General features: G+C 44.5%; 1 protein-coding gene across 1 annotated transcript; it reads right to left on the bottom strand.

The window, feature by feature from the left end:
* Positions 1 to 169: 169 nt before the first annotated feature.
* Positions 170 to 22074, bottom strand: tiam2b (TIAM Rac1 associated GEF 2b). Its single transcript, XM_030770882.1, has 25 exons — positions 21964 to 22074; positions 20539 to 21705; positions 18909 to 19347; positions 18358 to 18530; positions 16968 to 17192; positions 15516 to 15701; positions 15087 to 15233; positions 12235 to 12294; positions 10836 to 11006; positions 10199 to 10303; positions 9706 to 9784; positions 9499 to 9588; positions 8896 to 9129; positions 7470 to 7573; positions 4465 to 4653; positions 4235 to 4303; positions 3898 to 4023; positions 3652 to 3760; positions 3309 to 3488; positions 2941 to 3059; positions 2457 to 2565; positions 2130 to 2188; positions 1756 to 1858; positions 1172 to 1259; positions 170 to 829 (listed from the first exon to the last, which is right to left on the bottom strand). The coding sequence occupies exons 2-25, from the start codon at positions 21697 to 21699 to the stop codon at positions 274 to 276; spliced, it is 4881 nt and encodes a 1626-aa protein (XP_030626742.1). The 5' UTR covers positions 21700 to 21705; positions 21964 to 22074; the 3' UTR covers positions 170 to 273.
* Between the last annotated feature and the right edge of the window lie 1006 nt (positions 22075 to 23080).

Raw genomic sequence — 23080 nt, 5'->3', positions numbered from 1 at the left:
GGAGGAGAACATTCTAGCCTGTAAGTCCATAGGAGCTTGTTCCTCAACAATAATAACACTGGTGTGACTATCTTATCCTCTATGGCCTCAAACACATTCGCCCCTATCGAAACACCAGATCGAACTAAGATACCACACACCAAGACAGATCACACATTAGTGCAGTTTTAGGTAGTTAACATGGCTTATGAGTTAAGTATAACTATGTGCTTATGTGGTTGGCTAAATTAAATTCTTATAGAACATTCATAGACTGGCATGAGGGTCACTGCTCTACAGTGTGGGGATGGCAGCTTTCTGTATGCCAACGACTGTGTCGTAGAAGCAGTCCTCGTTGACGACGGACGACAGGCTCTGTACACTGTAGTCTCTGCCCAGCAAGTCATTGAGATCCACCCCAGGTGCCTCCTCAAGATTGTTAGACCTCCCATGACCTCCTAGTGGCTCCTCAGCAAAATTCAGCCTCTGAAGTTGAGCCTCCAGCGCACTAGTCAGGGAGCAGAGCCTGGCTCTCTCATCCAAAGAAGAGCTCTCTTTCCTAGGGGCTCCAGAAGATTGTTGACTGGGGAGTTGGGGCTCTAAGTGGTTGTCTTTGAGACTGCTGACCATTCTTCTCTCTGCTAGGTCTGGCTGACTTGATCTTAGCTCACTTGAGTGGGATGGTTGCTGTGGTACCCAGGAGCTGGTTCGGACCGCTGCCGGGTGGCTCCTCCTAGGGAAGGTGAGGTGGTCTCGGAAGGCCCTGGTCTCGGCCGGGGCGGTCTTCCGGGCGTTCTCTCTCAAGAGCGATCGGATTGCCTTGACTGCGTTAGCCTTGCTCTCCAGATTACTGCAACGTTAGGGAGAAATAAAGAATTGAGGAAAAGGAAAATCGTAAAACGATTAAGTAGAATTCACACCACTCCTGTTTGAACTCTCTGCACCACACACAGCTGAGTTGATCATAATGTACAGCACTCCATCCAGTCCAATCCTTTAGCGAGTCCCAAGTATTTTCCACTACCTTTTCCGATTTAGCTCTACCATACTTAATCACAACTGATCAATCTTAAAAAGGGTTATGCTACCACTGGGACAGGGAAATATAGTTCTCATAATCATTTCTACCACGTTTCTGAGGATTGTTCGAGTGTCTGTTGAGTCAAGATGTGCGGTGAGGCACTTCCTGTACCTGCTGCAGAGCTGGAAGACTGTCTCCGGTCTGCCCTCCACTTCTGACTTGGTATGAACCAGTTCCCACACACAAGGGTTCTCAGTTCCTATCAGGGAGACACAGCTTGTATCACCTAGAGACAACTTACTGCACGCATGCATGGCCTTTAGCCATTAGCACACTGGCACAAAACTAGGACCATACTCACTGAGTGGTCAAGGTATTTGTAATGTGCAAATAATCGTTGCTTTTGCAAACGTAAGATATGTCAGAGTTTCAATGATGTTTCTAATAGCTAGATGTAACAGTTTGAGAGGGGACTGTTAGATGACCGCTGAAATGAACTTTGGCCAGCAACATCTGCTTGACTAAGAGTTCAGCTGGAAATCTTTCCAGCTGTACTAAATCTCTTTAAATTACAGTTGACATTTGCATTACACAACAACATCAGTGCCAGACCTGGGGTGAAGCCATTTGTAATGAAATCAGGAATTTAGGAACTCCCCGTGATGCTGTAGCGCATTCTGATGGTTTTATAATATTGTAATGTTTTGTATGGTATTGTAATGTAGGACCCGGGCCCTTGGTTCTGAAACACTCACCTGCCGAATTTCCCAGCCGCACCTGTAGCGCTGATGCAGGAATGAGCCAGCGAAATTTGAAAGGGTCCAAGTCTCCTTGAGAGTAGGTAGAGCGTGAGGCAGTCTGTGGAACACACACACACACAAACACACACACACACACACACACACACCAAGACATTAACAAACTGACAACTGCTTGCTATCAGACTAACTAAAGGTTCACAGCCAAACTCAGATTTGCTAATGTTGACATTATTAGCAACAATAAAAAATGTCCATTCTTTGATGGATTACAAAATACCTTGGCCAACAACACAAAGTGTCTAACTTTACCCCGAGAACGAAACGACGTATGAGCAGCAGTACATCATTCTCACCAATCAAAGACTCACCATTCTCTTCTTCATCTTACTGCTCTCACGATACACCAGAATCAGCGCTCTTTTAAAAACTACAGAGACAAGGAGAGAGTCAGCACTGTCATTACACTCCCTCAACACTCGCTTTGAGCTAAAAATAAAGTCTAAATATAACAACGAAATTATCAATAGACGATAAAACGCGACTATCTTTGGGATTCGTGCAATGACGTTAGCTCAAAACATGAGTGCTTAAAATAGCATGTTAAAGAAAAGACAAAAGAAAAGAAGACAGAAAGAAAAATGACAGAGACACTGTCAAATGAGCTGTCCTCTGCCATCCCATCATGCGGTACTCACTGAAGAGGGTGAGGTCAGGATCCTTCCTCATGCGGCCCAGTGAGGGCAGAGGGTTAAGCCAGAGAGCTGAGCAGTGGAGCAGAAACTCTCCCATTGAGATCTCAGTGACCTGACAGACCACAACACAGAACAGAAAACGCCCTCTCACTATTAAACCCCTTAAATGACATTTTGACAGGCTTTCATTAACAGTCTTTCAAAATGAACATTTCAAAGCAAATTGTCGATTAACATTTTGGCTAACATTAAGCGCATTATGCAGAAATCCCCGTAACGTTTTTTTTTTTTCTGCTGCCGTCGAACAAACCTGACCTTTTAAAAAAAAAAATCCCTGTTTTTCTCAGCGTTAAAATGTTATTGGTGTTTGTAAGTCGAAACCTTGCGGTAACAATCCTGTCTTTTCAGTGTGCATTTGCAAAAACTGTTCAGGCGAACCCAGGAGTTGTTTTGTGAGACAATGCCTTGCTGTTCCAGCCAAACTCACCTCTTTCTTTGTGCCACTTTGCTCTGCCACCAGCTGGTCAAAGACAGTGCCATAGTCTTCATAGATCTTCTGCATCTCGTTAATGTGGCTGGCCACCTTCTCCATGGCTCTCAGGGCCTCTGGGAAGGGAGAGAAAGGAACAGTCAACAGAGGCTGCCAGTACTAGCGCACATATGGTGCCTTTTTCTGTGAAAATGTCATACAAGTCATCATGTACGAACGCTTGAACACTTACACTTGGATGTAACATCTGATGTAAAAAAAAAAACAAATTGAGCTTGATCTATGTGGAAGAAATTGTGTCTCATGGATATTGATGAAGCAGTGTAGATATGCACACACATACACACACACACACACACACACACCTGTGAGGTGGCTGTGCTCCTCGCTTTCTGAGTCAGTAAGAGACACAAGCTCACGTAGTAACAGTGGGTATTTGAGAACTCTCTGCACTGGCTTGATGAGGTAAGACTCCAGCGTTGACGAATGCTGCTTTGTGGGGTTCTTTGCTTCCAGGAACTCTTTGAAGGCTCGGTCCGTTTTGGCTACACACATGAAGAGAAGGATGAGCACACAAAAGTGCGCAAATCAACAATATCAACAAATCTGTTGAGTTGATACTTCTTTTGTGTGTGTGTGTGTGTGTGTGTGTGTGTATGTGTGTGTGTGTGAAATGAGAAGTGACACAAAATGAAGCCCTCCGCTCACCTCGTTCTAGAACTTTCTGCACCTTGATATGGTTGGCACAGAAGCCACTATACAGCTTGAAGTGGTCAGCATAGTAAAGGAAGGATCCCCCCAGTGAGAAAAGCAACTTCTAGAATAAAAAATAAACCAAAACAAAGTAACTACACAGTTTTAATACCTTCACAGACTGTAAACAAAGACAGAGAGTGTCAGAACTTGTGTTGCGCTCATTCACAGTGGGAAATCCAGGCTGTTGTGTTATATTACCTTGAGTTGCTCTGGAGAGTCCAGAGTACTGAATTCTGAAATTGAGGATGTCCTCTCTTCTAGCGTTTGTAGGAACACTCTCTGGAAGTCCAGCATCTCTGGCAGACTGCCGAACAGACACTCCATCTTGTGGACAAACAGGAGAGTTGGGAACATGAAACAGGGCCAGGGGCAAAACAGAGGCACAGAGATGTGACAACCGTTGTGAAAATTATAAGTGAGTCACCTCCTGTCATGTTTTGACATTTGAACATACTGACATTAGAATACACAGATGAATGTGTATTGTAATGATATGACAGCATACTATAACCTGGTGATGTTCGCTCTGTCTTACCTCATCTTGACTGAGAAAAGTCTCACTCTGTAATGGCTTCAAGTAAATCTCAAACAAATAGCCCAGGTCCTGCACCAAAGGGATTAAAATAATATAAAATTAAATTTAAAAAAAAGCATTAATTCAGCCACTCTCAGTACGATAAGCATATGTGTCAGACCAATTCTATTTTTCACTGTGTGAAAGGTCCAGAGGCCTGAGCTGCACATTAGCGCTAGGCTAACATGTACCTTGACGTAAGACTTCTCTGTATCCACCAGCTCCTGAATGACCTTGCGGAGCTTTTCCGTGACGGACAGGTGCCGTGGGCAGGACTTAGAGGGGGCGGGCTCTGAGGAGTACGGGTTCCTGTGGCCCTCTGGAACGAGCGAGGGCCCCTCAGGGTATGTTTGGTACAGCGAGCACACAGTCTCCACACTCTGAAAGAGAAGAGAAGATCATTACTTGAGGAAGAAATGATTGCTTTGAAATGAGGTGCTTATTAATGTTCTCCCAGAGGATGGCAGCTTCCCAGTTCAAATTTCTAAATATATTCATCACAGCATATCCTTTGTTATGCAAAGTGACTCTGAGTGCATGTGTGTGTGTATCTGTGTATGTGTGTGTGTGTGCGTGTGTGCGTGTGTGAGAATCAATAGCTGCTTATGCCAGTAGAATAAACAGGAAATGCTGCTTCCATAAAGACAGACAGCAATAATTATCAAATACCCTAAACACAATTTTTTTTTTTTGTCATCTGTATTACTGTGTGAACATACGCAACCAGTACAATGACCAGTCAGTGGTACATTACAAATACCATAACCAATCACAAAGCACATCAATACCTCAGTGTAAGTTTAAAAAACGAATTAGCTCATGTACAAGGCTTGAATAAATCAGACAGCGAGAGTCACCGTTAACAGCACACACTGACACAGCGTTGATGTCGGTCAATGGGTCAAAAGCCACAGTGACTTGCTGACCCAGTCATTGTGAAATGAAGCGAAAGTGGCTGTGAAACGGAGCAGAGAAGAGCGCGCAAACAGATTACACACTCGCCTGCTGAATCGTGTTCACACTGAATTCGGGATCAGGGGGATTTTTTTTTTTTTTTTCTCTGCTAGTCGAGCAGAGTGATCTGAAGGTCACCGTGTGACTGAGAACCTCTGATCCTTTGACCTCAATCTATCCTGTGAGCCTGAGAGATCATCGCTTGTAAACACATACACACATATACACACACACGTGCGGACACCGACAGAGATATTTTCATACACGCATCCGTGCACGTTCAGACAACCACATGCATGTACGCATACACATACACTCAGCGACACAAATGAACAATGTAAAATAAGCTATCTGCATACAATTATTCACACTGTCAGCTGCACAGCACTAAAACACACACTGGACTCCCAAACAACACCGAGTCTGCAAAGGAGCCGCTGCAGGTTTTTGTTTTGTTTTTTTGTTTTGTTTTTGTTTGTGTTTTTATCTGCGAGGCACACACGGCTGCCCTCGGCATAATGCTCACCTCTCAGATTCTCCCGGGTGACTTTCGGGCCATTTGTCATCATAATCTATTCTGTCAATGCTATAATACAGTGCTGACAGACTGATAAATTTCCCCCGGCTGAGACTACTGTGATACGCCCTGCATTGCTTCCTTCTCTCTCACGACTGTACTGGTACAGACCCGTGCACACATAAAATACTCTAATCGGTTTAAATGAACTCTTCAACTCTTCACAAACTCATTATCTTTTATTATTATTTTCACCTATTACGTTTTCCCGAGGGACTGATTCAAAATACACCCTGATACAATGATGAGTAAGGAGTATTTGTGTGTGTGTGTGTGTGTGTGTGTGTTTCTGTGTCTGTTTGAGTGTGTGTGTGTTTTCCAGTAATGAATTCGTCAGCAATGAGAGCTTTTGAAGGTGTGTGTGTGTGTTCATTTTCCAGCAATGAATGCCTGAATGCCTCAGCAGTAAGAGCGTTTAAAGGTCCATGTTCTAATTACATAACAGCAGACAAGAGGCTGAGGACTCCCAAAATGGATCATTTTAAAAATATTTAAGAAAAAAAACCACAAAGGCAGGCTAACCAAGCATTTAAAGCAAGATCTCAGCACCATTCAACATACATACAAACAGATACACACACACACACAAAACACAGTGGCTAAAAATTAGAACAGGTACTCAACCTCATGCCCACCAAAAAAACCACACACACACACACACATACACAAACACACTCACACAAAAACGCACAGCCCAAAGTCAGCTTTCCCAATACCCGCAAAACAACTGCGTCAGACGCTTTCTCACACACCACACATGAGGTCAACTCCTCCAGCACTGTATCCAATCTGTTCTTTAGAGTCTTCCTGACGGAGGAGAGTGGAAACAAGGGGAGACACTCCTCCGTCTCCCCTTCTCCTTCCTCCTGATGAGGCTGATATTGCCTCTCCTCGATCACCAAGCACATCCCCGCGCCTCCTCCACTACCTCCGGCCACGACGCGGCCAGAGAATCAAATGACAAAAGGGACGCGCGCGCGGGTCGACTCCAGTCGCAGTGGCCTTTAATCTCCTCTCGCAGTTTCCCTCTGTGTCACACAGTCTTTCTCTCTCTCTCTCAATCTCACAGTCTTTCCCCAGCCTGACTCTCAGGGCGTAAGCCTGAGATTAAAATCCTGCCATATGCTGACGGGATGTCGGGTATCTCTAGACTTTAAGAGGCTGGGGTGAAGGGGAGGGAGGTGAACAGTGCTTTAGCGCTGAGAGAGCGAGTTGGCCGTAGGCCTCTGACACGTACAGGAAATTATGGTTTGATTAGCTTCCCCAGGAAACAGTCTCTCTGGATTTCACCAGACATTTTAGATTTCGGCAAAATTAGCTGTGTTTTCTTTTGGGTCCACCCATCCGAGTTTGGTTTATGATGTTTACAGGTAAAGGGGCACAGCTGATGTTAAATAGAGAAGAATTATCAGAGATATACCTGCAACGCAGAAAATTCAGGGACCCCACCAAATACATCAGAACTATGAGATCACTGTTTCTGACACCATCATGACTCAGCTTAGTACACCAGTGGACATGTACTAAAATTCACTTCATGGTACTCTGCAACTCGGCCCTCACTGACCAGACAGAATTAGCAGGGTTGAATATGAGAAATAGATGAAAATACCAGAAATGTTTCTTTATGTCAAAAGTGAACTGTTTAACAAAACTCCATCTTACCTTCCTGTGCCGGTCAGGCCCTGCTGTGTGACCAGGGCGCACGTCTGAATCCTCAGAGACAGCTGTCACAGAACCATCTGAACCATCTGGGATCTGAGACACATCTGAGAGACAGAAAAAAAAGAGAGAGAGACACACAGACAGACCGACAGAACAGAGGGGGGGGGGGGGGGAAGAACAGAGAGAGAGAGAGAGAGAGAGAGAGAGAGAGACAGACAGACAGACAGAACAGAGAGGAGCGGGGGAGAGGGGGAGAGATAGAACAGAGAGAGAGAGAGAAAGAGAACAGAGAGACACAGAGAGATGCGTTTGAGTCAGTAAAGCATTCTCACATTCCCACACTAATGCTGTGTAATAGATGGTATAGTTAACAGACACAAGCGGATTAACTTAATTGACCCCTGGGGGACGGCTTCAGCTCCGATCCGATCCGGCCAGGCCACTAAGCACTTTCAAATGGACTAAAGCGAGTGCATTAATTAACAAACCAGAATACAGAGACCATCCATTCAGTCTCTGCTCCCTACAACACAACACTTGGCATCTCCCCAAAAAGAGAAAACCTGTGCATCTTCATCATCTAACACAACGAGCCACGGTCTCCGGGACCTTGTTCGCCCAGCGCTGGAACAGTCTTAAAATCTAAGACTTCAAAATCACGATTTGCATATCAGACCAGTGATTTCTCAGACCAATGAGATATGCATACAGAACACATTAGTTTGTCAGTTCTATAAAATCTGAGGTATAGTTGTATAAAGTTGCAAAATATGAATTCCAGAAGAACTGAACAAAGAGACATATTGCATTTGTCGCACGTCAGATTGAAGTAGTGTTGTATTCTCATCCGCAGTTTCAGTCCTAATGACTCCTTATGGCCTGACGCTATTCCTCACGTCTGTACAAAAGGCTATGAAATTACATTTGTTTACATCTTAAGGGTCTTTATAATGGCGTCTCCCTGGGAAACATGTCAGCGGTCATTAAGTTCTCATAATAGAAACAGCAGGAACAAACTTACTATTTTCAGTCATTTGCCCTCAACAGGCTGGGATTTAAATCAACCTGTCATTCATTGTAACAGATGGAACAGTGTGAACGCTGAAATTCATTACGGTACAACAGTGTGGATTGGCAATAAAGTACCACCTAGTGGTCATGTATGGGGATTGCATAAGAGTGTTTTTTTTTTCTGTTGGATAACAGCAGTTGTGCTGGGATTGGATTCACACAGTTCAGCAGCTGGTTACACAGTCTTTGTAGGTTTTAGATAAATAAAATGTAGTTTCACCTGAAAAACTGCTGTTGCATTGACCTCAGGCAGATTGATTTACTATGTTTGCTTTGGGGTGGTTTAACGGTTGCCTACATGGGTGTGGAGCACTGTAAAAAAAAAAAAAAAAAAAAAACGGTATGAAAATGTCACCTGCGGATAACTGCTCTATGAGCTGGGCATGGCCGGGGGGCAGGTGAGGGCGGCAGGGCTCGCTGAGGTCACAGTCAGGCCAGGTGGAGGCTTGCTCCTCTGTGACGGTGGCGTCGTCTCGCCTGAGGAGCAGTCGCAGCGTGTTCTGGGTGAAGAAGCTTTGCATCAGGCCCAGATCAAGCGCGGCTACGCTGGCCCCATTCAGAACCAGGATCTCATCTCCTGCTCTCAGTCCTGCGAATGCACAGCAGAGGCTTATCACACCATTCTCAGTGAATGAGGTCTAACTCTGCAGTCATAGATTTACTGCCTAACTATTACATAAATTTGAAAAAAGGATATGGAACTTAATAAGCAATGTTTGAACTGTGTGTAACTAAAAAAGAGAGGCTTTAAGGACTGGCACATAGATTGGCAACAATGAGGTTTATTAAGGCAGTCAGATAGATAGATAGACAGACAGACAGACAGACAGAGAGATAGATAGACAGACAGAGAGATAGATAGATAGATAGATAGATAGATAGATAGATAGATAGATAGATAGATAGATAGATAGATAGATAGATAGATAGATGTATTTGACTGTTGGAAGTACGTTACCCTCACTGAAGGCCACGCCTGCAGGGTGCACCTCACTGACATAGATATGACTTCTCCCCAGGCCGTCCACATGACCCGTAACAGCAAAACCTGCCGACAGGAGACGGTCAGAGTCTAAACACTCCCATCACATTCTTCTTCAGAGGGAGTGAAATTTAGAATGAAAAAAAATGCGATGCAGCTCTTTTCATTTCCCCCATCACTCACCGTAGTCGGCGGCCGGGTCAGCGCGGGACAGATTTAAGGTGAAAACATTGAGCGGACAAACCTCCAGTTCATCAAATACCTAACCAGCGAGACAGAGCATTACAACCAAAAACAAATAGCAACAGTTAAAAATAAGCAAGTATGTCATTAACAAGTAAACAAACAAATAAATCAATACAGATAAAAATGAGCGTATGGACGTAAATCTTAAATGCCTAAATATAAATTTGGCATATAAGGATACTCTCATATCTTTATAATTGTTAGAGCTTTGGCTCCCATTATATATGTATATATGCACATATTAACTACATATATACATATTTAATTACAGTTACATATAGAGTCACACTCCACATTTCACACCATACAAAGGAACACAAAACATAACACATCCTCTGCTGGTGATGTTGATGTGTTTGAAGTTCAGCACCATACTGCATCTACTCAGTGCTGTGTAGTTGTTATAAATGAAATACAGGGTCATCCTTACCAAGTCCCGTAACAGGTCTGTGGCTGCAGGCATGCTGACCTCCACACATTGCCCTGAATGTCTCTTCACCAGCAGGCCATGTAACGCCGGCTCCAGCTGCTTGACCTGTGATTCAACACCCGCAATTCAGCATTACTCAAACCTTGCAAAATAAGAACAGTAGTCAGACTTACAGAGCAATGAAGTTCTTTTTTTGTTGGTTTTTTTTTTTTATTTTACCTCCAGGACCTTCTCTCGCAGAGGGCAAGGAAATGATAAACAATTGATGATTAAGATAATTAAAGTGGTAGCCTAAAGCTAGCTAGCCCGATTTAATTTCCTGCAGTTATGTAAGTTATGCATACCAAAAGGAAGAGGAGAGAACTGAGGGTGTGGTCTGGAGTCTCATATTAATGTCAGCGAGTGCTTTAAAGCAGGATTTTTCTCAAATGCGGTGCTGGAGGCCAAAAGCAGTTGCATATTTTGGTCTTTGCCCAGCACAAACACACCTGCTACAGCTTATCAAATGCGTGATAATTGGTGCATTAGATGAGTCAGTCGTGTTAGCGAAAAAGGTGGAACCAAAAACAAGAAGTCCTGTGGTCAACGGGATCGGAAGCATGGAAAACATCTCAGCGGAGAGTGGGAGAGATTTTACCTTACACGCCATGGAGAGAACATCAGCTACAAGGAAGTCCGCTTTCACGGGCACTGTGACGACTTGGTTGTCGGGCATGCACACATACACCAGGTTCTCCCAGGTGCATTCCCAGGGATGGCCTTCGGGGGGCGCAGCAGAGTGGGATTTGGCAAAGCTGTCCAGCCTTTGCTGTGGTAGAGGGGGGTACACGGGGTAAATGACAGTGAGAGAGAGAGAGAGAAAGAGGGAAAGTTCATTAGCTTGTTTGTGCCCATCTGTTTGTTCTTAACAAAAGGCAAGAACATTAAGTCACACATGGCTGCAGAAATTAGATGTGTGAGTATAATTATGTCTCTCTCTCTGTCTCTCTTTAGTCTCGCTATTTGACTGATAATTTCCTCCAGAATAACACTGAACTGTACTGAACGGTGCAGTAACAATAAACAGAGTCCGCGTCTATTGACATAACGCAACATTATATTATTTTTATGATACTAACGTATCACACACAGATAAGAAACATCTTTGCAATGTTTATAGTGCAACAGGTCGGGCTCTAGCAGTTTTTACACTGGATGACAAAGTCATTTTGAGAAGAGAGCTGACAGACAATTGTGTTGAAATGAAAAACCTCCCCCCCTTTTCACTTTCCCCTCAACCCTTTGTATCGGCCGAGGGGTCCTTGCAGGCCGTCCACCCTTTGGCCTGCCTGCCTGTCTGTTTGCATTGCAAAGTGTCAACAGATCAGCAGGCTGTTGAGACAGCTGTGCAAGCCCAGAGAATAGCTTGCATCCCCCCTATTACCCCATCCGACACACCACCTCTTCATGAGCCCCCCCCCCCCCCCCCCCCCACCCTCTCTTGTTCACCCATTCAGAGGATTAGAGAGACTAAGAAATTCATCTCATACAAAGCTCCCAGCACCTGGGCCTGACTGGCACCACATGAGGCCCAAAGAAAGCAAGAGAGAGAGAGAGAGAGAAGAAAAACATGTTGTCCGGCAGTGAGGGGAAAAAAGATAGTTCGTGTAAGAACAGGAGTTCTTTTTTAGACTTGGTGGTCTAAGGAAAGGTTTACTTCTTCGAAAGCAGGGCTACAAATCTTATGCTCGCCACCAGCTGTGATAGCTGAGTTACAGGACGATAAATTAAAACTAGTAAAACAGTAGTGTATACACCCACTGGTTCCAGGCAAGGATGCTGATTCTTAGAAACCTGCAACACAGTTATCACAGCTGTCGACAGAATGCACCGAATCCCCAAGGACAGAAAGCTAAGAACACAATGGTGAAAAAAAAGCAGCAAAGCCGTCCTTGAAGAAAAAAACTGTGCATGACATTAGAAGGGGGTCTAGATGAAATCTACGTAAAGTCAGACATTTGGGGTTATCAAACACTCGTTATGTGTGAGATTTGTACCTCGGAGCTGCTTTGTGTGGGAGAATGGCCAAGAGTTCCAGTGGAATACCCTTCAAATATCTGCATCATGAATAGAGAAAACACAACACACACATACACACACGCACATACACACACAAACAGGCACACGTCAGAAGATATCCAGGGTAACATCAGCGTTTAAAAACGGCAGCAAATTTCTATCTTAACATTTAATTAAAGCCCATTTATCTATTTCATCCACTCTGCTTTGATACTATTCCCATCCAGATTGAAGCAGAAATATCCCCATAGGAAATAATAAGAGGTCTGAGCCACGCTGAAATTACAGGTTATGTGGGCAGGCAGATGGAACCAGCCTTAATCACCACGGCGGGCCGAGAGACGCCCCAGCGTCTCCCCCTCTCCCTTTTCCCCCCTCCTCAGACGCCCAGACGCCCATGTTTCCAGACATCCTTACTCCTCAGAGTGGAGTAACACCTCCCCTTATTCAGCTCTGACACACTAAATGACACATATTGCTCTCTTTAGTGGTATAACTCATCCCCTCCACTTCCACCCACACATAGAACTGCCCAGGAACGCTGCATGCCCATAAATAAAACAGTAGTTGTCGTGCTCAAGAGCATTCTGAAAATCAAATACCAAAAAAAAAGAGTGTTACACATGAGGCTCCCAGATCTTGTAAGTGTACATCTAGCGCAAGCTTAGCGCATCTAGTTGTTCTATACCTAGAACTACACTGGCAGATCTGTTTAGTCTATATCATGAACTACATCTAGTAAGTCTTCATCACAGAAGGTCTACATCATAGGAATTCTGCATCTAGAACAGTGATGGGACCTAGTAATTTTGCTGTGTTGGCAGATCTAGTAATTCTATAGCTAGAGTTAAGTTGGCAGATCCAGGAAGTCTACATCACAAGCACATGTTGGCAGACGCAGTGCTTGTGCATCTAGAGTTACATGGGGGCAGATCTACTACTTTACATCTAGAGCTATTTTGGCAGATGAAACAAAAATATCTAAAGCTGTGCTGTCATTTTACACCTGTAGCTATCACACTAAAACAGTAATTTTTGGAACAATTTGAGGGCACATTTCTGTTCTATGCTAGCATTTACATGTTTGAGTCTGCTCGTCAGCAAAGTTATTAAGTCCCTTTGCTTACTATGGTGTGTAAATGCAGTGACAGAGAACATCTTGGTTGTCCAGAATGTCCAAAGGCCTGAAATGAAGAAACTCTGCTTTAGGATCTGGACACGTTGACTGTTTATCATGTGGTCAAAAGAGTGTCTGAAGGACAACCACGGCACTGACTCAGCTAAACATCCCCACTCTCTGGAAACAATCATTCAGCCCCCCCACCCCCCCACTCTGTTTCACTGTTTCCCTCTGAATCACCAAACCGGCAGGCTCCAACATGAAGAGGAGGTTGGGGGGGGGGGGGGGGTGCAACTGAGTACTCTTAGCAAATGTTCATGGTTGTTTGATATCCAGCAGACAGCAAAGTTTACAATACAACCATCTGTTTATCCCTGTGGAGCTACCTCCAGCTTGCAGTGATTAGCCACATGTGGCCGCTGCTAAATCTCTCTGTTGGGTGAGTGGTCCATTAAGGGTGGTTTGGGCGAGATTAAAACTGCCTCTAACTGGGGGCTCATTACACGACCTGAACCCACTGAGAAATCGGCACCGATCTCACGTGAGTCAGGCGAAAATCATGAGCATGGACTTAAGGGTCTTTAATACACACGCATATGTGTGTTCTCACACACGCACGCGCTCTCACAGAGGCAAGGTCTTTTGTGTTTTACTACCATTTGACCTCCACTGTTAGTGCTGACGAGTACATGGTTGTGAGTGTTTGTTTTGTCTGTGGGGAGGGCTGACAGAACTTCCCAAACCTTGACACCTCAGGTCACCCCATACAAGCTTCAGTGAGGAGCAGCAAATGGATCAACTACAACTGGTTCTCAAATCAGCTTTTCATTGCTTCCCCCTGTCCCGCTCCCAAACAGTTTCCTTCACCAGGCCTAATATTGTAGACAACCACAATCCATCATCCAACATCCCACGTCGAGATTGACGAGTACATGAGGCTAATATTTTAACTGCTAATTATGATCATTAATGAATACAATGAAGAACACCTTTTACAAAAAAAAAATAAGGTTGTGAGGTGGGTGTTAAGAGTCATTTGAACACATTTAAGTCAGTGACTTCAGCTTCAGCAGGGCCTGGGAGCCCAAATACAAGAGGTAATCAGTGTCTCTCTATTGGCACCCAAACAAAGACACAAAGACACAGGGAAGATAGCTTTGTGAGTGAGTATAACACAGAGAGAGAGAGAGAGAGAGAGAGAGAGAGAGAGAGAAAAGAAAACAGAGACACAGAAAAAAAGAGAGGTAATTTGTGGGCCATGGTCTATAAGGGAGGGTTAAAACACATTCCAGGAACCAGAGTTTTTAAAGTGTATTCATCAAACAGGCGCTCTGTTCCAAACAGAGGGGCCACTGAAGGATGGTGTGCAGGCAGTAGCCAATAGAACACTTGTAAAAGAGAATGTTTATCTTGAGGATAAAACATAGAGAAAAAAAAAAACCCTAACATTAAATTGACCAGGCAATTTTTTTTTGCATTGTTTCATTGCTGACAGGAATGTTTGACAATAGGTAGTGAAGATACTCATTCTGAGTGACAGCAATCATTCAAAATACAAAGCATATGGTGCATTTCACCTCCACTGACTAACCAAGTTGTTATTGTTTGAAACACAGATTTCTTTTGAGCCAGAGACCCAAGAGATGACATCTGCAGCATCATCATGAGCTGTGACATTGAATTCATTTATAGGACAGTTTTGGTTTTTACCTGGGATACAGACTGTCTCTTTTCTCTGCTGTGTTTGGTCAGACTGTCCAGGCCCTTTTGAGAGGAAAAGAGTCCACGCTTATTCCGGGCCGCACGACAGTGGGAGCGAGAACGCCTCCGAAGAGTGGCTTCATCACGAGTGCAGATCTGATAACACAGACACACACACACACACACAAGCACACAGACAGACACACACACACACAAGTACACACAAACACTTTTGTATACTGATTCTTGAACTTTCCAACTGTTTTGACCCAAAATGAGAGAGAATCACCGGGGAATGGCATTAGTTTCCATTCTGCGCAGGTTTCAATGGTGAACCGTTTACACTTTAAGGTAGACTGTGCCAACACTGGACTTCCTCCAGTAACATTCAGTTCCTCTTAGACTTCAAATCAAAACAAATCAAGAATGTTCACTTACCAGGGCATGAAAAGAGGAAACAGAAAAGATGCCAAGGCGACTGAGCGCCACCTTAGACGGGCGCGAGGCAGTGGCCAGCAGACTTTTAGGGTTGGGCAACTCTGTACCCTGCAAACTAGCCAGATAACAGCGCATGCGGAATAACTCCATGTTAAACTTCTCCAAATTCTGCTCCCACTGTTGGATCTGATAGAGAAAGAGAGAGGACTGAATTTAAAATCTTCATGCATTGTAACATGTTCCACACCAGGCAATCACACTTCAAGAGGCTTCCTCAGAAACAAAGACGAAAAATTAATTAAATAATCATTCAACAAATACAACTACATTTCTAGAATACATACACACATACGGTAATATTTAAATAGTAACATATAAGATCACAATAATAATCTATAAATGTGTAAGATAGAGAGAGAGAGAAGTGCAGAATGAAGGAATTTCTTGTTGTATCAGATTGGATTCAGTCTCACTGCAGTAAAGAAAACCTAGGTCAAGGTTGAGAAAGTCAAGAAAGTATTTTGGAATGCATTTGCTCTCTCAAGTACTTAAAATGTTACTGACAGTTCATAAACTACCAGCTCCTTCAAAATAAAATCACATTTATCACAGGTATAACATGAAACGCAGGAAAACAGGCGCAGATAACTTTGCACTCTAACTCTCCTTCCAAACCTCTGTCAATAGGTTGGCAGATGTGGATTTAGTTAGTACTGACACATGCTTAGGCTTTAAGCCTAGGAGGTAAAGAGCCTGGATTATCTTCACATAGCCGAAATGGTGTCCGTTACAGCGGGATTAAGGCACATCAAAGTAACAGAGAGATCTGGAGGCCGAAATAAGCTAATGCAGAGCTACGTTCTAATGCCATTTATCTTCACTTTCTCCCAGGACCTGAGATTGACCCTTTCTCCATTCCATCATTATGAAGACAGGAGTGCTAAAATCCAGTAAATCCACCCTTATTTACTTTATTGGTAAAGGGTGCAGCTGCTGAAAAACGAGGCTTTTGAGAATGACACAAGGCTGTCAGTGCTACAGTGGTGGAAATCGCTCTTTCCATTTCAAACACACGTACGCGGAAAGAAGACTGGACGTTCTGATTTGACCAAAACAAACAGGCGTAACTTACTGCAAATGTTGCTGAGGGTCTTAAAATTGAGATTGATATGAGTGATTCTAGCCTTGGTTTCTGTCTTGTTTGAACAATGGAAAGAAGATGCAATCTTAGAGTGAGTATGCAGATAGGAGAGCTGGGTTCTGGAAATCAGGTGTATAAACCTCCACCCTGAGGGCTTGGAGAGTGGATCTGGATTCCATTCCAACATCAATCACATAATTGCCCAATTTACCTAACTGCTTGTTTGAATGGCTTAGCTTGGCCTTGCCTCTTCAAACACACTCGCTCGTTCACTCACATACACATACACACACACACACACACACACACACCTGGCTCTCAATGGCCTTCCTGTTCCTGTGGTCACTGACCACAGAGAGCTGAAGCTCAGCCATTTTCTTCATTTTGCTGTCCATGTCAATCTTCTGCAGGAGGGATCTGCTCTGACTCTTCAGCAGTTTCAGCGTGTCCTCTTTGCCCTGCCGTTTGGCCAGGTGAGACGCGCTGGCTGAATGGATGGCCGTCACCCAGTTCTCCAGGTCCGGCTGGTTGGCGGCCTGTTGACAGAACCAGGTAGGTTAAAGCTAACGTACTCTTGAGCTTTCATCTGTCACACTCCACGTAAGATGATCAAAAAAAAACAAAGCTACCACAAAAAGCCTTTCAATGTAGTGAAATCTGATTGGCTCTAGTTTGTGCTGTAAATATAATCTACATTTGAATGACACCACGACATCACACCACTTGTCTAGGACTGCCCTCCTCCTCTAGTAATACATTCCTGTTTGAATCCCTGTCTAGATGTGAGACACCTATATAGCTATGTGATTAATGCTAGTGATTTGACTCTGTTAGATCCTTCTGGTCATGAAATGAGAACATGTGATTATTTATACTGCCTGGATCTTCAAGGCTTACTGTGGGGTTTCTGGCTTCTGTGGGCCTTCAAAGAATTTCTCCTTTAAGAAAAGCCAAAGAAAATGCCCAGTAGAAGGTCCTGTGGAACACAAGTGACCTCAGTGCACACGCTCAGTGGATTGCGGTAAGATTTCCCTGTTACCATGGTGATGTTTGGTTGGAAGCAGCAACAGTGCGGCACGTGAGACAAGGTAAATGAATCAACTGCACATCACCCTAGAGTCAAAATGGTCTTTCCAAGGCAGTGAGCTGGAGTGTGAAACACTAAAGAACACAGAACAGGGTTTGTCTTTCCCTGAGGTGGAAAAACAGAGGTCCACAGCACCAGCCGCCAATAAAAAGATGAGTATGCAGACTTGCCAGCTGGACTGAGTAAGCAACACGTTACACGTCACAACAGAGCTTTCAGAAACGGAGTACAGAAACTAGTAACCAGCTAAGCTCTCTAACAGTGACCAACAAAACTGGTATGAGCCAATGTGTCAGCAAATACAATTCTTTCAAGTCTGCCAACAGGTCACGTTCAGAATCATACTTGTGGTAAATCTGAGGCTTTTACAGCAAACAATAGGCTGCTACCACTTAATAGATGAGAGGGCAAGGATTTTATGGATTATCATAAAGCCTCAAAAATCTTCTGAGTCTTATTTACATTCCACCCTCAATAAGCCAAAACAACAACAAGCACATATAAGAAAGAGGAAGTTGTTTTAGACAAGCAAACATTGTTGGGAACATGGAGAAAAAAACTAAAAAGTGAGGTTTTTCCTAAATGACAGTGCAGGAACGTAAGGATTCGCTCACCTGAAAGAGGAAGACATCTCCGTAGGCATTGCTCAAACAGAAAACGTTTTCCTTCTTTGGGTGTTCAGGGATGGCCTGAACAATGCTGTCCTCAGCGAGCAGGGCATAGCGCGGGGCTAGATCTTGTTCCTGACAGCTTTTCCCATAGGTCTCATAAAACAGCAACATGCAGCCTTCAGGAACAGGGAGGGTGTTTACGAACAAAGAAGAAGAGAGAGAGAGAGAGAGAGAGAGAGAGATTGATTACATGTAGCATCATAGTAGATTACACTTTGTGTTGGTAGTATCTGAGAGTTACTGACACTTTAAGATGACTAAGAAGTGAACATTAAGGCCTTCAAAACCAATGAATATCACTTATGAATCATGGTTCAACTCACTGTGCCAGCACTGGTCTTAAAGAACAGCTGGCCAAGTGAAAGTTGAAAAGCAGTAAAAAGGCAAACTAACTCTATGCCATACTTTGAGGATTTTAGTGACAACACCCCAATTCATAACATTCAGGACAAATTCTTGGCATTATCAAGTGGCTCAGTGCAACCAGTCCTTACCTTTGAGTGTAACCCAGTACTGCCTCCATTTGCGCCGGCTCACCAGCTCCAGCTTGCGTTCCTTGTGGATACTGATGAGGGGCTTGAAGGCTAGCCAACCAGCTCGCCGTACCACACCCTGTTCCTTCTCAAAGAGCAGATCCAGTTGTTCCAGAGAACCCAAAGAACCGCTACTGCTCTCTCCCTGTTCACCTTCCCAAGCCCTTGCCTCACCATTTCCACCTATCTCCAGCTCCTGCATGAAGTTCTCATAGATGTTCTGTCTGAGCGCTGCTCCGTTCTGACTGGCGACGGCAGAAGAACCAGAGGGACTCGCCTGGGCCTGTGTGGAGATGGGATTCCAGCAGGGTGCTGTGGTAAGCTGAGAGCAGGAGTCTCCCACCAAGAGGTCAGTACACCCACCAGGGAAAGCTTCAGAGATCTCTAAAGTACTGGGCTCCTATTAGAAGAGAGAGAACAGAGGGAGGTGGTAGAAACACAGAAGTGTTAAGGAGGGGAGCAAACATTCACACGAATGTGAAGAACACTGGCAACACCGTGAGAAGAGGACATAGAGCAGCTCCTTCACGCCTTCAGTATATTATGTCTTCACTCTGCTGTGTGAATGAGGTAATTGGACACATGAAAAAAAAAAAAAAAATCAATAAAAATATACGCAGAATAATCAAAAAACAAATGTCTTTTAAGTGAATTTGTTCTTGTGTGAGTCACTTTGAACAAAAGCATCTGCGAAATGACTTAATGTAAAATGTTAGATCAAACAAAACAATTCAACTGAGGGTATGTACCTTAACCAGCTGAAATAATTAGCCAACACAAAGATAACCCTGCGATGTGAAGAAGCCCAGGCATAGCAAGAAAGAACATCTGCTAGGTATAGAAAGATGTAGGGGAAAGCATAACATTTTAGAAAGGTCCGTATGTGACACAGGACGTAGTATATGGAGAAACTATACTATCCTAATGCTGCATGAATTCTTCTGTCCTGCCCCCAGTGAGCGACAGAGACTGATCTTCCTGAGCTCTTCTGCAGAGCCTGGACCTCAGCCAATATATGACCCAGACATTACAAACTGGGAACACTGGCAGTAAACAAGCTTTTACTTATCCTTTGTCTGTCTCCTTAAAAATCCAGCGAAAAAAAAAAAAAAAAGCTCCGCAAAAACTGAACATAGTCAGAGTAGGATTTAATTGTGCTAAATGAGCAAAAAATGGGAAAAACAACCAAAGGTTTACTTTTGAGCTAGATTACTTGGTTAATTTTCCTTAAAGCTACATTAGGCTTAAAAGAAGTTTTAAGCCCCTGACACAGCCTCATTTAAGATCTTTGTCATTAAAATGCTGCGAGGTAATTCTCTCACTTAAACGGGATCATTTGCCCGCTTTAAAAACCTAATCCACCAGACATAAAGTAGCAGATGTCAGCGGAACTTTCTAAAAAGGCTATCGGTAACTCCTCCACATCCACAGGATGGCAGCTTGGTTATGCTTCACTTGACAACAGTAAGGAACAAATGCTGGCTATGTTGAGGGACTGCCTGCATATCTGTTCAAGGCACCCACAACCCCCAGCTAACCCCACCTCCTCAAGATATATCCACATCTATTTTAAATAACATTATGCACTCACCTGCAGCCTCCTCTTCTTCCGACTCAAGCTGCCCGTCCAGTCACTCAACCTCCGGATGCGGCTCTTGAGCGAGTCCTTTCGGGCGTTACCCCCAGGTACGAGGTCATTTCCACCCTTTCGGCAAGGCAGCGTGTGTGAGGTGTAACAGCTGGGGTCCAAGTTTTCCTCCCGAACCCCTGCGTCCAAACCTGAGGCCAGGGAAGCGCCAAGGAGGGGGGTGTTGGGAAACTGAGGAAGGGGGAGGGTGCTGTTTGTAGGGAATGGTCCAGACAGACTGGGATTGGTATAAAGATCAGAAAGAGAAGGTGGAGGAGAGTTGGTCCCAAACTCCCTTTGTTCAGGCTGAAGCAGCACTGATTCTCCAAGACCGCTGTCCTCTGTGCGGCCAGAGGAGCAGGTGTTGTAGCCACTGCTGTTGTAGCCAGCACTGCTTCGCTGACAGAGAAATCCTCCATTGTAGCCACCTGGGTGGAGCTCCAAGCCAGTGGCATAGCTGTTGCAGCCATTGTCTTCTGTTCGGGTGGAGGACAGCGTGGTGTAGCCACTGCTGCTGTTATTGTCCTGCTGGTTTGTGGTGAAGACGTTGTCACAGAGCTCTGTTGCATTCCCCCAAGGAGAGTCGTACCAGGAACCCTCTGAACTCAAAGAGCTTCCTTTACTAGCCCTCAGCGTGACTTCAGCGGGTGCTCCATCCATCTCCTCACTCTCGGCCTTCAGCTCTCGCCTAGCATTGGTGAATTCAACCCGCAAACTCCCATCTTGGCTAAAAAGCACCTTTGGGCTGCTTCGGTTTTCAAGTGGCGGTGGAGTTCCAGAACGTGGAGTTCTAAAACCGTTACCTTCACCCTCCTGTGGCCCACACCTAGAAAAGCAGCCATTTCCCTGAGGTAGGATAGTCTCATCACCTGGACAGAATCTCGGAAGAGAGCCAGGACCTTTGACATAGTCATAATGGCCAGAGATATAGGGCTGGTTGCTCTTGTGGTGGGAAAGGCCATTTTTGGATGGGCCCTGGGATTTGTATCCAACCGGTCTCTCAGTGCCCCTCCACCAGCTGTGAGGGGAAAGGAGGTCGTCCTTTGGGGAGTGCAGCTTCAGTGAACATGTTTTGGACTTGCCAGGAATGATGAAGCTACTGTATTGGCTGTCTGTGTTGCCCATTCTGGTCTGAAGCACAGAAGAGATGGCTTCAGCAAAAAAGTATTCTGCATAGACATTCAAAATAAAACGTTTTCTTACTGTTTCTTTCTCTCTTTGACAGTCTCTCTCTCTCTCTCTCTCTCTTACCCTCTCATTCACTCAGTTATCCTCTCACTAACCCACTTACTCATTCATCCTCACTCACTCAAGAAAACATAAACATGCATGCAAACATATAAAACAAGAACACACCACCGCAACAACTTCTCTAGTGCCTTCTCTTACCAGTCAGAAAGCCAGTCTTCAGGATAAACTAAAATATCCCTGCATATTCCACTCTGGGAGTTCTTCCTCTTCTGATCCTGCTGGGCTTTTTTTTTTTTTTTTTTTGGTAATTCTTTGTGTGTGTTCTCCTCCTTGCTGGCTCCCTCGTGTCCACTCTTCACTGCTGCTGTGCGTAATCCTCAATGAAAACTCTTGCTCTGGAGTTAACTCTCTCTTGCTTTCTTTCTCTCTCTCTCTCTCTCTCTCTCCCCCGGTCTCTTTCACAGCTGTCCTGTTCTTTCTCTCTGTCTCTCTCTCTCACTCGCTCATCTGCGGAGGAAACAGAAGAGGGAGGGGAATGTGTCAGTAACACACAGCCAGCCTTGTGTGTGTGTCCTGTGGTGGGAAGCCCCTTTCGAACCTCTCCATCCCCCAATCCCCCAAAACCTAAACACCAGCCTGCTCACCGCCCCCTCATCCCCTTCCTCCAATCCAACATTCCATGACGTACAGCTACAAGGCTATACACAAGACCAGACTTCATTCTGTCCACTGTACACCTCTGGTCTCGGAAATTCCATACAGTTTTCGCTCTCTTTGTTTTGTTTTGTTTTTTGTGTCTTGTAAACCATAATATTTAAATAAGTAACTCAATACTCTGAGGTAGACAAAGTTGTTAGAGTACATGTGAGATTTTTCAGCAGACATTTGATCTTACATTAAAAATGCAAACCCAAAGTCCCGACACGCTGTTTCATTGCTAAAGCATTTTAATGTGCATCTGACTGCTAAGTGGGCAAAGGAGCCGCCGCTTCAGACTCTGTTTGGCTTCTCATATCCTGTGAGTGAAAAAACCCGGGGTGAGAGGTTAAAGGGGAGCAGGGTTCAACACCAGTTGAACCTAGTTACACCCATCCTGCTCCCAGTTTCTGTTAGGGTGAAGGAGTGCGGAGCCTGGGGTGAAAGTACACCAGCCTCAAAGAACCAAGGACCTTTAACCCTGAAGCAAGCAGCGGTGGAGGCTTCTGCTTAGAGATGAATGTACGCAAAACTCTTTCATTCATTCGGCATAGCCAGAGAGTAACCTGAACAAAACCAACTGCAAGAGAAATAGAGGCCCTTTGTTTCTCGTTGTGGT

This window comes from Chanos chanos, chromosome 4 (assembly GCF_902362185.1).
Source record: "Chanos chanos chromosome 4, fChaCha1.1, whole genome shotgun sequence".
NCBI classification, from domain to species: Eukaryota; Metazoa; Chordata; class Actinopteri; order Gonorynchiformes; family Chanidae; genus Chanos; species Chanos chanos.
This window is presented reverse-complemented; position numbering and strand designations above follow the sequence as displayed.

Excerpts from the sequence above, each read along its gene's own strand:
- tiam2b (XM_030770882.1), bottom strand. The coding sequence starts at position 21,699 with ATGGGCAACACAGACAGCCAATACAGTAGCTTCATCATTCCTGGCAAG. Across the intron at positions 18,531-18,908 it reads GTACTGGGTTACACTCAAAG|GCTGCATGTTGCTGTTTTAT; the intron begins GTAAGGACTGGT and ends CTGTTCCTGAAG. Across the intron at positions 2,189-2,456 it reads TCCTGACCTCACCCTCTTCA|TTTTTAAAAGAGCGCTGATT; the intron begins GTGAGTACCGCA and ends TTGTCTCTGTAG.